Here is a 12968-nt window from a genome sequence, read left to right on the forward strand (position 1 = left end):
TGCTATTAATATTTTTAATTTAAAATCATATATTTTTTTATATTTTAAATTATATTAATAAAAATAAATGAGTAAATTATTTCCTCATCCTATCTTGTTGCTTTCTAACATTGGCATAAAAATTTTAGGACCGTACAAAATAATATGGTCTGCTTCAAAAAAAAATAAAATAATATGGTCCAAGATTAACTTATCAGGCTTTGACTCAAAAAAAAAAAAAATTATCAGGCTTTGTCTAAAATGAAAGAGTACCACTTGTCAATATCTCGATAACAATTTTTTTTTTATAAAATTCACCGTTGCATTGAAAGTTTATATCATATAGATCTTTCATATAAATTTTTAGAAAAATTGAACATTGTTTGATATGTTATTGAGACTCATCAAGATTAACGGTTTATGAATTTTTACTGAATAACGTTAATTTTGGTCGGTCTCAATTACACATCAAATGAAATAATTTAATAAAATAAAATTTTCTAAAACGTGAAGTAATTTTTGAATAATAACAATTAGATAAAAACTACCTAGTCTCTCTGAAAAAAAAAAACCTAGCCGTTTACATATATGGGCCGACCCAACCCAATTTGGTATGAAGATGAAAACCCTATTATCACGCTGCGTGTATATATACTCCTAATAAGTAAAGTGTGATTTTAACGCCGCTGTATTGTTACGCAAGAAAGAAAGAAAGATAAATCTCACTCACTCGCTTACTTTGTTTCTTTGTTTAACCTCATTCTCACTCTCACTCTGCTTTCACCACAACACTAGTTGCTGTTTCGGCTTTCTCTTTCGCGCGCAACACTTCGCGACTCTCTCTCGACTCTCTCCGCTGCGCTCCCAACTCACTCTCCTTTCACCGCAACACTCATCCTCTCGCGACTCTCTCTCTCCCTCTTCCTCTGATTTCCATCATCGGTTGCAATGGTCTATTTTCCAACCAAAACTCTTCCCAAAAAACAACCAAAACCAAAACCCTTGTTTCTCAAACACAAAATTTTCAAAAAAAAGGTTTCAATTTCTGCAACAAAGATCGAACAAAAGGAAAAGGAAAAGGAAAACGAGGAAAAAATTGTTCTTGATACACCAACAACAACAACATCATCATCACTGCCCATTCCTTTTATCGATGATCTTAAGATAAAGAACACTCTCTCCACTTGGAGACAGATGACCACAAAACATCAAAGAGAAAAGGCTCGCCTCCATATCCACAAAATTCGAAAAACCACTCATTTCGAAGCAAACCACGAGGCGATGCGGGAGTTTCACAAACTCATTGGACTAAAATTTTGAAGTTTCTATATTTGTTGGATGCTGCTAATTTGTTAGGTTTGCTTATGTTTCAATGTTTTCTTTCTTTTGCAGATAACTCTGATTCGCTAGATTCTGTGCATTTGAGTGTGTGTAGATGCTGACAAACTATCAGGTTTTATTGTTGTTTTCCTTCTTTTATAAGAATCACGCATGCGGTTGTTGTTGATTGTTTTGATTCTCCAGCATTTCATCTGAAAATCATGCATCAGTGCCATTCAAGTTTGATTCCTCCGAGGTCCTTCACCAACAAAAAAGTCACTCAACTTTTGAAGGTTTTTCAATTCACCGATTTTCAATGGCATCGACTTCAAGCAAGTGCCTCTAATATCCAAGTAGTGCAAGTTGATAAGTTTATGAATATCTTTTGGAAGTTCAATAAGATTATAACATCCAACTAACTTGAGTGTTTGCAAATTGTACAAACTGCAGATGGATTCAGGTAACCTTGTAATCTCGGTGTCAGACACTTCTAGAGAGCGCAGATGTTTTAGTTCTCCTATTGAATCAGGTAACTTGTAGAAATAAGCACCTACCAAGGTTAACACCCTTAAGTACCTTAGCTTTGTCAAAAGATCATTTGGCATGTCGTCGAACATGTCTATGGATGTACCTATCGTTCTTATTTGCATAAAGGTACTTAGACGGTTCGCTTTGCTAACATCTTTCAGGTTTACATACGAGGAACAATGTGAAATAATGTGAGACAAATATGTGGTTAATGACTTACAACATATGTTTCAGACTATAATTTGTGTTTGATAGGATAAGATTTTAGAAGGATGAGTTGTGCTTAGATCTTGAGAAGACTATTCAGTTGTGGTTGTAGAAATTTTTTATACCTAAAGATATATCATTTTACTGTCATAAATAATGAGTTTCATGTTCAATGCCTATTTTTTCCTCCTATTCTTAAAATGAAAAAAATTCTGATTTCATTTATTGTTGAAATGAGGATTGTTCAATCTTTTGTCGGTGAAAGGCAGTGACTTACATATGCATTGGTCTTATCCTTTGAAAGAGGATATCTTTTATCATCGGTCATTGCTTTACCGATCTTTAGTAGCTGATGTAAATGATAGCCGATCATTCTTTTCAACTGAGTACTACACCCTAGTCCTTTCCATTTCTGTTGATAATAGATGTTAGTATTCCCGCTGTATTGTATTGTATTGCAGGAAAGTTTAATTTCATTAGTGCCGAGGGTGGTCGATCTTGTTGTTGACCGTGATATACCTGTTATTTCAGCCGAAGGATTTGTAGATGCCAGAGGTTATGTTGCTGCTCTAGCACTCGGTGCTCAAGGCGTCTGTGTAGGCTCTAGGCATTTAAATATTTATTTTTATGTTATATATGAAAGTCAAGGAAAAAGCTTCATATTCTTGAATGAATTTCTTAGAATACACATTTTTATGTTTTTTTTCCGCTTCATCCATGGAAGTCTATCTGTAGGCTAATAACTTGCACAAATGAGTTCCTTATATTTGTGTATTTTATCTTAGTTTACTTATCATGTATGACCAGAGTTTTGCTAATCCTTTATACAAAAGAAAGGTAATCAAACTTGATGAAACTGAGTACACGGATGTATTTGGAAGGGCAAGATGGCCCGGTGCACCACACCGTGTCCTAAAGACTCCCTTCTTCAAGGAATGGAGATCCCTTCCAACCCATGAAAGTGAAGCCAACAAGCCTTTCATTGGCCATTCAACGATTCGCGGCGTTTTTCTGGTACTGTCCCGAATGTGACAACTACAGGAGATATCGAGAGCATGGTGATGTATGCTGGCGAAGGTGTTGGTCTCATCGAGAAAATTTTGCCTGCTAGTTAAGTGATAAAGAGGCTAGTAGAAAGGGCAGAACTTATAATACAACAAAACTTCTAGTAGACTGTAAAATTTCAAGTAGCTTGGTCAAAATGGCTAAGATGCAATTAGTAACTTTTTTGTTTTCTCTATGGAGAGTAATTTCATTTTCAATATGATATTGTAAAACCCTAATTTTGTTTTTGTTGATTTTTAGGGCTAATTTGTCACAATTTACTGAAGAATAAATGAGTAGACATGAGTCATTTCGTAGAGCTGGATTCCAGAAAGCTAATATGAAACAGGTAATTCTCTCACTAATAAGGTTCTTAATTGTATAATCTTGTGTTCAAGTTAATGTTATATTAACTAGTACTATTATGTAGCATTGAAAATTCAAACTGAAGACGTGTCCTTTGACCCTTCCATGTATTGGTGTTAGACACTAACACGACATGACACTGACACATATAGTGACACGGCATTTAATACTTCCATTTTCTTAAATTATTTTTGTTGCGTGCTTACGTTTGTGTCCGTGCTTCATAGTTAACTTCTGGATACAGAGCAGTGGAAGGATTGAGGTTTAATAGTTTAGGAATAGTTGGGTTGATAGAAGGTTCATTGTGTATATTTTTTTCACTTGTTTCCTTGAAGTTACTTTTTTTTTTTTTGCCATTGCTTTTTCCTCACCATGTAACAAGGTTCTTAATTTCAATCTTGCATTCAAGTTAATTTTCTATTAACAAGGTTCTTAGTTTTACTATGTAGCACCGGCATTTTAAATTTTTCAAATTGAAGCATGTCCGGTATCACAACATGTTTTTATGTCTGACACCAACAAGACACAATACTAGCACATGTATGATGTAGTTGCATTCAATACTTCCATTTTCTTAAAATTATGATCAGTATCAATGTGTTGTGTTGCTTTGTGTCCGGTTTTATGTGTCTCTGCGAGTACTTCATGGTTAACTACATGATTTTGGGGTGTGAAAGAATTGGGGTTAATAGTTTGTGATTTGTTATCATGTGTCTCTAAAAGTAATATCAACTTGATTTGTTCATCAATGGTTTATATTATGTACTTTAAACTCTAAAGTGAGATGCTCACTATGCAAGAGTCGGATCCGTGTATTTTACATTCTGTTATGGATAATTGGACAGTGAATGATCAAACTATACCACCATAGGCACATGACATTGTTGAATACAATTTTTTTTGTAACTGTTGAGTTCAGATTATTTAGAACAGCTACAATTGGTTTGATAATACAATATCTTTTGTACACATGACTGGATGTTTGTCCAATGCTTATAGTCACTCAATTGAGCTAACTTAACTCAGTGTCCTATGGTTAGTTGCGGGATCGCATTTTAGGATAACTATTCTGAATTGATGTGTTACAACTTGATGGAAACACAGTTTTTTATGGCTCTTGGATTGAAAATGAATTTGCATGTTGTAATGTTAAAGATGTATCATTTTGCAATACCAAGAACATCTCTTTTACCTTCTTTTGAATGTTTGCAACTGTTTGCTCACATGATCTTCAGGGAGGCAATGTCAAATGCAAAGAAAATAAAGAAATTTGTTTTTTGCTATCAAATATCGGTTCTAAAAACGAACTTATTCAACTTGATAATATGGTTTAAGTTGCATCAAATAAAGCTGCCTCTATCTTGTTGTGCAAGAAAACAACATTCATCCATCGACAATGGTTTCTTTCTTGTTTTCCGTACGAAAGGAGAGGAACCACAAAACAACAAGCCTCAAGTGTCTCAATGCCCTTACCACTAATTAATGATTGTCATCTTGTTATGATTAATTTTAGGATTAGAAAATGATGCTTTGAGATTCAATAAAGGACTAGGATCATCCAGCAATACTTCCTTCATCTGTTACTGTTGTATTTTCTTGGGTCACAAGCTTGAGAAAAATCACCTTGAAAATTGATTGCTCAATTCCCTTTCTATGATAGATAAGGCACCCCCCTCCAGGAACAAGTTCACCTTGAATATAACGAGGTTTTCCACACCCAAATGGCAACGTGCATCCATCCTTAGGCTTAGCCATACCTATGTGATTCTAGTTTCATTAGTGAGAAGACAGTTAGTTATTAGCCATTTTCTACAACGTACTATACTCAATCCATTACATGATAGAGTAGCAAAATTACTTCACATTCTTCATTCCCATGTCCCAAACAACTGTATCGGCCTCATCCCCATCTGCAAACGCAGCCATCCCACCCAACCACAGCAGCGTGCCAAGCACCAGCTGCAACAACCATGGGTTGAAGGTTTAGCGTCTCAGCGTCTGAGAAATTCAATTCAGCTTCTAACTTCTTTCTGTAGGAGGTAACTAAGACTGAGCTTGAACTCCAGTAACCCTTTGGATTTAAGTATTTAACAGTTAAAACCAGATTTTGCATATCATAAAACCTTACTTTTCCATTCTCCTCCATGTTATTTGAGGAACTAGAAGTACTTGACTCACATCAATTCGAACTCTAACAACTTTAGAGCCTCAGTAGATTTTTTAGCCAAATCAATAATCCTTGCAACATAATCGAAAAAAGGGCGACTGTAGATCGCTCTCGTGGTTTTGGCTCCTGTTCACCGTTCCAAAATCCCTTCGATCCTGTTTCCCTTTTTCATGTTTGTTTTACTCGACAGTCTTTCTCCCGGTTCTATTGCGTGGGGGCTTCGTCTGGTAGGAAGCTTTCTATTTTTGTCAGTCCCAGGCTTTCTCTCTGCCATCGCAGATTGCTTTTGGAGTTTGTTTGTCTCGTTTCCAATTTGTTTTGGCTATATACCCGTTTCCTTCTTCCTCCTCTTTCGTTCTATCTCGCTCTCTCACTCTTCATTATTGTTTCTGTTCTGATTTGTTTTTTTTTGTTTTCTTTCCATGGCCGATAGGTTTGATTTCTTGTGCGATGCTGTTCCGGGAAGAACTGCTTGGCGATTCAAGGTTAGGGTCGCTGGGATATGGGAAGTAACTGGTTTGATTTCCTTTTCTAAAATTCTGCCTTTTCATTTATAGTTGTACTGACTTTGTACCTATTTCTTCTTGTTTGGTTGATTGGCTTGGACTGCATATTCAAGGTTTGTATTGTTATTACAAACTTTATCTTTGGTTTATTCTTTTTTGTTTTTCAATAGATTTTGTGTGTTTTTATTGTTTGGTCCTTTAATTGAAGGGTTCAATTTTGTTTTTTTTTTTTTCTTTTGCAGGGTTTGATTTTGTTTGTTTGTTTGTTTCATTTCAAGGTTTGAACTTGTTTCTTGTTTTATTTGTTATTCTATATTGTATATTTGGTGTATTGTTTCTTTTTCATCTAACAATGGAGCTATTTTTGGAACTGTATAAAGGTATGTATGCATTTTCATTGATTTAAATCAAAATTTGCTATTTGGCTGTTAGTGCTTATTGGTTTCTATTCTCTTGCCTTTATTTTCGGTTTGGTGGGTGAGGTTTTTGTTTCCTGGATTTTCTTCCTCTGTTAGATGCCCCTTTCCTTGTATCTTCCTCTTTGGTACTTTTTGTATTGTGTTGGAAATTAATAAAGTTTTCTATCTCAAAAAAAAAAAAAACATTTTTTTTTTATTCAACCCTTTGTTTAGTTACATGTTGTGTTGTATTTGATGTTTGTGAACTCAAGGTGTTTTTTTTTTTTTTTTTTTTTTCACACTACATGGTGTGGTTTCAGCACCAAAATTTGCTTCTATGTGTTTGTCATTAATGGATGTTTTTCCTTTGAATAGATGGTAATTAGCTGCCTATGGCATTATGTCCTTCCTCATACTCAAGTTCAAGGTGCCTATATTATTTATTTTGGAGTGTCCTTTGCTTGGTTGATCTTTCTTGCTTTTCATTCGTTTTTGTATATTTTGATTGTTTGCAGCTTCCATGGTTACTTTACTGATCAGTGCTAAAAATGTCCAAGTGATTATAGTGGCAATATGTTAATTTTGATGGAAATTGATGAACTAGTGTGTTTTGATTACGAAGTTATGTGTTTTATCAGATTTTGTGTAAAATGAGTGTATGTGATTACTTGATGGATGTGTTTGGGATGATTTTGATTCAATGTGGGATGCTTAGAATTCAATGTGACATGTTTTTGAAAGATTGTGAGAAGGATATGAGTTTAAGCATTTTAAGTTTGAGAGATGTTTTGGTGTTTTTGAGTACTAAAAAATTTGCAATACACTGGCTGGGCAGGCGATATTTTCTTCAGGCAGGCGAAAATAACAGTTCTGGTTTTTTCTTGACATATCTGCTAAAATCTGCCTGCCCATCTATCTGTACTGGCTGGCGTTTTACTTTGCTGGGCAAAATAATAGGGCAAGTAGGTGACATGATTCTTTTCCCCCTTATCAGTTTCTCAAAATCATTCAAACTTTAACCACTCTCCTCTCTCACAAATTTTGATCTTTTCTCACTCAAATTCATCCAATTTTACTCCTCTCATCCACAAAAATTCATTATTTGACTCATTCCTCTGACAAGGGTTCACAAGGGTTTGCAGAAGAATTCATCTATTTGTTTTGAATCCTAAATTTCATCTCTTTCTTTATCTTTTCACAAGTAAGTCTATTATAATGCTTGAATGTTCATTAGTCTTGAATTAGATTTACTTAATTTATGAATTTAGGATTTCAATATACATGAATTAGGAATTTGTGGTTTTCAGTCTTCATAGAAAACGAATTTAGGGTTTATAATTCCTAATTTCTGTTTGGAAAATCTATGTTTATATGTGGATTTACATTTTTAATGTGTGTTTCTTCCAAAGTGGTGAACTCTTGGTTAGTTAGTGAATAACATGGCTGGTGTGTAATAGTTTTTTCTCTAAATTTGACAAGAACAGGCTGCTATTTCTATCAATGAATTCACATGTTCTTGCTTCACACTTCCATGAAATTTACTTTGTAATTGTTGTCATGAAGTAGTGCAATACTGACTTGGGAGTTTTGTGTGAAAATTAACAAAATCTTGCATACTGTGAGTAACATTTTGAAGTTCTTGCCAATTTCTTTTTATGAGAAAAATTATACACAAATGGCATATGTTCAATGGAAATTTGACACAAATTGTGAATATTTTAATCTTCTTGGATTAATGGTGGCTTATTTTTAGGAACAATGATAATGTGAACCAAGTGGTGAATGTTTTTAGAACATTGATTGTCACTTTTATATGCTAACCAACCACTGAACAAACACAATTTATGTGGTTTAAGCGCTTTTTTGTTACTCTCCAACTTTTTTCTCAATTTATCCTTCACATCCATCTGCTGCCCTCTCATTCCTTTTTGTAAGTTCATTCATGTTTTGATTGTTCATTTATTTATTTGTGTTGTGTCCTTGTTTTTCTTTTTAGGGTGGCAAGATTAATTGTGGAACCAAATGCAGTGCCTCCCAATGATAATAGACATAGTTCTTGAAAAGCTTTACAAGAAACGAGAGAAAGAAAAGATGAAGCCCGGATTCGTAAATGAAGGAAACCTTACCGTACCATTTGTGTCTTTGGATTGGAATTTGATGTTTCATCTCCTGCAAGTTGACATCATAATATTGTCCTGCGTGCCTCTGGTGGTTGGAGTCTCTTTGGAATTTTTTAGATTGACTTTGTTTTGTGGTTTTTTAGTGCCTGTTGTGTGTAACCTGGTATTTTTGCAGATCCTGTATCTTTTCTCTCCTTTAGTATCTCTTGAGCTTAAGGATGAATCATTAATATATTAGTTGATTCAAAATTCAAGTTGACCGGATGAACAGGCTTACCAAATTTCAATTTATCCACTTTATATTTCAATGAAAAGAACACTTTGATCAGATATTTTGATTCTTAAACCATCAAAACCTGCCAAAGTCATATCATCTCTCATATTTGCACAAATCTTGTAAGTATCCCAAGGCGCAATCCTCGAGACAAATGGTATGACAGAATGTAATCTCCATATAAAAGTCTCTCATCCTTCTCATTGTCGCGACGAGGAAACCTTCAGTAACATTTTTCGTCCATTTCGTTTTAAGAATACGTGATCATAATTGATGTTATTTTGTTCTGCTATTTCTAAGGAAGGTTGATATTGCAGGATGGTTATACTTTATTTTGTAACACATATGTGGCTTCCACATTCAAACATATATACTAAATACATTTAAACTTAAACGGTTGATGCTATATTTTATTTGTATCAATTCTTTCATGCTTGCTTTCGTTACTGGAGAACTACAAACCAACCTTATATATATCCCTTGGTATTGACATAGATTAAGGTGACAGAAGAACTACAAAACCTATTGTTTGGACTGAAATATACTAAATCGTGCTCTTGACAATGAGAATGTTGTGCCTTGAGACCTCTGCAATAGTTGGTTATATTGCTTGAATCTTCGTCTCACATTAAAATGGTTTCATATTTTTTGAGAGGGCAATGCGTGTGCAGATAAATTGGCTAGCCTTCAGCTTCCTTACCGAAAATAAGTTGGTGGGACTCATTGCCATCAATGCTCTGGGATGACTTTCTTCGAGATAAGCTATCATATTTTTAATACCGCATCACCTGAATTTTGTTTTTTTATATTTTGTCTTTGGGTAAGACTTAGTCCCCTTGTAATTATATTATTTTTTCTTTTTATTTAATAATATGATATATAGATAGAGGATGGGGAAAGATGGCGTGCCAACATAGTAAGATGTCTATCTTTACCTGAATATCTAGATGCTCTTAAAAAATAAAATAAAAAGTATTTCATTAAATTTATTTATTTTTTTAATATATTTTGAATTTTCAATATATTTTGTTCATTACTTTTCAACAAAAAAAAAAAAAGAATATTGTCCTTGATAAGTTATATAACCGAAATTTGATTGATTCTTAAGTTGCAATTTAGAGAAAGAGAATGAAGCAATCAAAGGATCCATTCGAAGCAGCATTCGAAGAATCACCACCTGAATCCCCAATCGAAACAGAACCAGATCCAGATGCAGATACAGAGATTCCAATTTCAAATTCATTGAATTCACAACCCATTCATACCAACGAAGAAGAAGAAGAAGAAGACAATCATGTCAAAAACACTAGTAGTACTACTTCCATTAACACCGCCATAACCACAACAAAGAATAATAATAATAATAATAAAGATGATGAAGAAGATGAAGAAGAAGATAACATGGATGTTGAACTCGCTAAGTTTCCTACTGCTGGTGATCCTCATAAAATGGCTAAGATGCAGTTAGTAATTTCATTTTCTTCATTTTCAATGTCATGTTGTCAAACCCTAATTTTTGTTTTTGTTCATTTTTAGGGCTATTTTGTCACAATTCACTGAAGAACAAATGAGTAGATATGAGTCATTTCGTAGAGCTGGATTCCAGAAAGCTAATATGAAACGGGTAGGTAATTCTATCACTAATAAGCTTCTTAATTTTAATCATGTGTTCATGTTAACTACTATGGCCCTGTTTGGATAAACAGCTTATAGCACAAGCACTTATCATGCACAAGCTTAAAAAAACCTATTTTTATAGCATCAGATAAAATTAAATTATTTTTGTACATGTTATAAGTTGTTTTCATAAGCTAGCTATCTTGGAGAACTTATAAAAATAAGCTGAAAAAAGCTTATGAAAAATGTCATAAGCTGTTTTTGTAAGTTATGCCACAGTCTCACAAAACTTATGTTAGTAGTTTAGCTCAAATAAACTCATCCAAATAGGCCCTACGTAGCACCAAAACTTCATTTTGAAGACGTGTCCTGTGTCCTACCATGTGTCAGTGTCAATCACCAATACTTTCACTGTGTCCTTGCTTCATAGTTAACTAGTGGATAGGGCTGTGGAAGAATTGGGGTTAATAGATCAGGATTGTTGGGTGGATTGAAGGTTCATTGTGTATATTTGAGGTTTTGAGATATAGGGGGCGAGTTTTAAATAAGCAGCATTTGGGGTTTGATGGTTGTTAGAGGAAACTGAAGGAATTAGCACCTGTCTTTAAGGCCTAGCTATTTTGAATTTGGCTCCTCTGTTGTGAAGCAGATAGTAAAGTGATAAAATCAAGGGTTGTTATCAAACTCGTGATTTGTTATGACGTGTCTCTAATATCACCTATTGATTTGTTCATCCATGATTAATATTAACAGGGGATGTGTTTTAAAAAAACATGATTTGGACTTTGATGGTTCTTAGAAGATAATAATGGAATAAACACCTTTAAGCCCTGGTTGTTTTGAATTTGAAGGGTTGTTAATTTAAACAAACTCGTGATTTGTTATGATGTGTCTATTCTCAACTATTGATTTGCTTATCTTATGAATTGTCTTGTGAACTTCAAACTCTAAAGTGAGATGCTCACTATGGAAGAGTCGGATCCATATATTATACATTCTCTGTTATGTGTAATTGGACAGTGCATGTTTAAGCTATTTATTTCTTGATACTAGCCTAAGCTGATATTGTGTCCTTTAGCATCCTGTTTTTCTTTATCCCAAACAGATCGGGGAAAACCTAATTATAATTTCAAGACTCTTAACTGGTCAAAATTTACCACCATAGACACATGATGTTGTTGAATACAAAATTTTTGAACTGTTGAGTTCATATTTTTTATATCAGTATAATTGGTTTGGATCCTCTCTGGTTTTGGGATAACAAGATACGGTCCTGTAAGCGAGAATAATACAGTTTTTTTTTTTGTACACATGATTGGTTGTTTGTAGGGTAGGGTCCCCTAGTTTTTGTCCAATTCTTATAATCACTTTAGCTAACCTTACACGTTTTCTCCTTGTATTTTATATAAGAATGGTTTCTGTCATGTTAGGTTATGCTTCGATGCTCCTTTTGAACTCATGTACTTCTACATGAAATTGAAGATTGCCATTTTTGCATTCTGATTTCCACTAGTAATTTATATCACCGTAAGATAAGATTGCTCACAAGTTGCCTCTTTTCTCTTGGTTGCCTGAAAGCAGTTATTAGCAAGCATCACCGGGTCCCAAAAAATCTCGATTCCAATTACGATTGCAGTATCAGGGATTGCAAAAGTGTTTGTGGGTGAAGTTGTGGAAGCAGGTAGATTAGTTTTCTTTTACGAAATAGCATGCTTCCAATTTAATATAATTAGAAAAAGAAAAATGCAAATAAATAGCATAGTGAACACTCTTGCGCATATAGTGTTTTCAAGGTAAAATTTTTGCAGTATATATTCTTTCCATTAATCAAAGGTACTCTATCTTTGCAGCTAGAACAATTATGAAGGAAAGGAAGGAATCTGGACCAATCCGGCCATGTCATTTGAGAGAAGCGCATAGACGACTGAAGCTTGAAGGAAAAATCTTTAAGAGAACAACCTCGAGGCTATTCCGGTAATGGACCAAATATGATTTTCGGGGTCATATGATTGGATTGCAACAGTGGCATGCAGACAGGAAAAATAGTTGATCCAACTTATCCAATCAACTTGAATTAGTGAATCAATGTTGGTAGGTAAAATGGAAACCTTTCCCTGTTCCTACAAAATAAATTATGTAATAGACTTGAGCAACATATTTTCTTTCTAGTTGAGTGAAATATCAAGATTTAATGTATTTACTGTATTATTATAATCTACTACCTTTTCCTCATCAACTAATAAGCCTAGCAAGACACACAACAAATTCGAGCATCCATACTCGTGAATTTCAAATTTTATTTTAAACTTCGCTATTTGGTGTTTTACAATGGAAGATCATTGTACAAGGATTCAAATGAATGTATCCTAGTTATACATAATTCATATAAGGGAGTAATTTGTCTCAATATTTGCTTGTAAAATAGTTAGATGGATGCTAAGG

At 34.1% G+C, this 12968-nt stretch overlaps 2 protein-coding genes and 1 long non-coding RNA gene across 8 annotated transcripts; all 3 read left to right on the forward strand.

Annotated features, from left to right (window-relative positions):
* The first annotated feature begins 685 nt into the window (after positions 1 to 685).
* Positions 686 to 2800, forward strand: LOC123904748. Of its 3 annotated transcripts, none has more exons than XR_006808271.1 (3): positions 686 to 1652; positions 1750 to 1828; positions 1989 to 2800. XR_006808271.1 is itself a non-coding variant. In XM_045954376.1 (3 exons), exons 1-3 carry the CDS (start codon positions 1521 to 1523, stop codon positions 2772 to 2774), a joined length of 420 nt encoding a protein of 139 aa, XP_045810332.1. In that variant the 5' UTR covers positions 686 to 1520; the 3' UTR covers positions 2775 to 2800. The 3 variants fall into 3 exon arrangements, 2 of the variants coding, with proteins under 2 accessions (XP_045810332.1, XP_045810337.1); XM_045954376.1 differs by having other exon boundaries at positions 2566 to 2800; XM_045954381.1 differs by having other exon boundaries at positions 686 to 1631; positions 2566 to 2800.
* A 2818-nt stretch (positions 2801 to 5618) lies between these two features.
* On the forward strand, positions 5619 to 9257 carry LOC123904765. 4 transcript variants are annotated; one of them, XR_006808274.1, is made up of 4 exons: positions 5620 to 6230; positions 6360 to 6942; positions 7031 to 7716; positions 8512 to 9256. It is a non-coding gene; the product is annotated as an uncharacterized LOC123904765 (long non-coding RNA). The 4 variants fall into 4 exon arrangements; XR_006808273.1 differs by having other exon boundaries at positions 5619 to 6230; positions 6360 to 7716; positions 8512 to 9255; XR_006808275.1 differs by having other exon boundaries at positions 5622 to 6230; positions 6360 to 7477.
* Positions 9258 to 9992: 735 nt separating this feature from the next.
* On the forward strand, positions 9993 to 12762 carry LOC123904742 (transcription initiation factor TFIID subunit 11-like). The gene is made up of 4 exons (XM_045954369.1): positions 9993 to 10372; positions 10446 to 10533; positions 12108 to 12207; positions 12377 to 12762. The coding sequence occupies exons 1-4, from the start codon at positions 10038 to 10040 to the stop codon at positions 12502 to 12504; spliced, it is 651 nt and encodes a 216-aa protein (XP_045810325.1). The 5' UTR covers positions 9993 to 10037; the 3' UTR covers positions 12505 to 12762.
* The last annotated feature ends 206 nt before the right edge of the window (positions 12763 to 12968 follow it).

This window comes from Trifolium pratense, linkage group LG1 (assembly GCF_020283565.1).
Source record: "Trifolium pratense cultivar HEN17-A07 linkage group LG1, ARS_RC_1.1, whole genome shotgun sequence".
NCBI classification, from domain to species: Eukaryota; Viridiplantae; Streptophyta; class Magnoliopsida; order Fabales; family Fabaceae; genus Trifolium; species Trifolium pratense.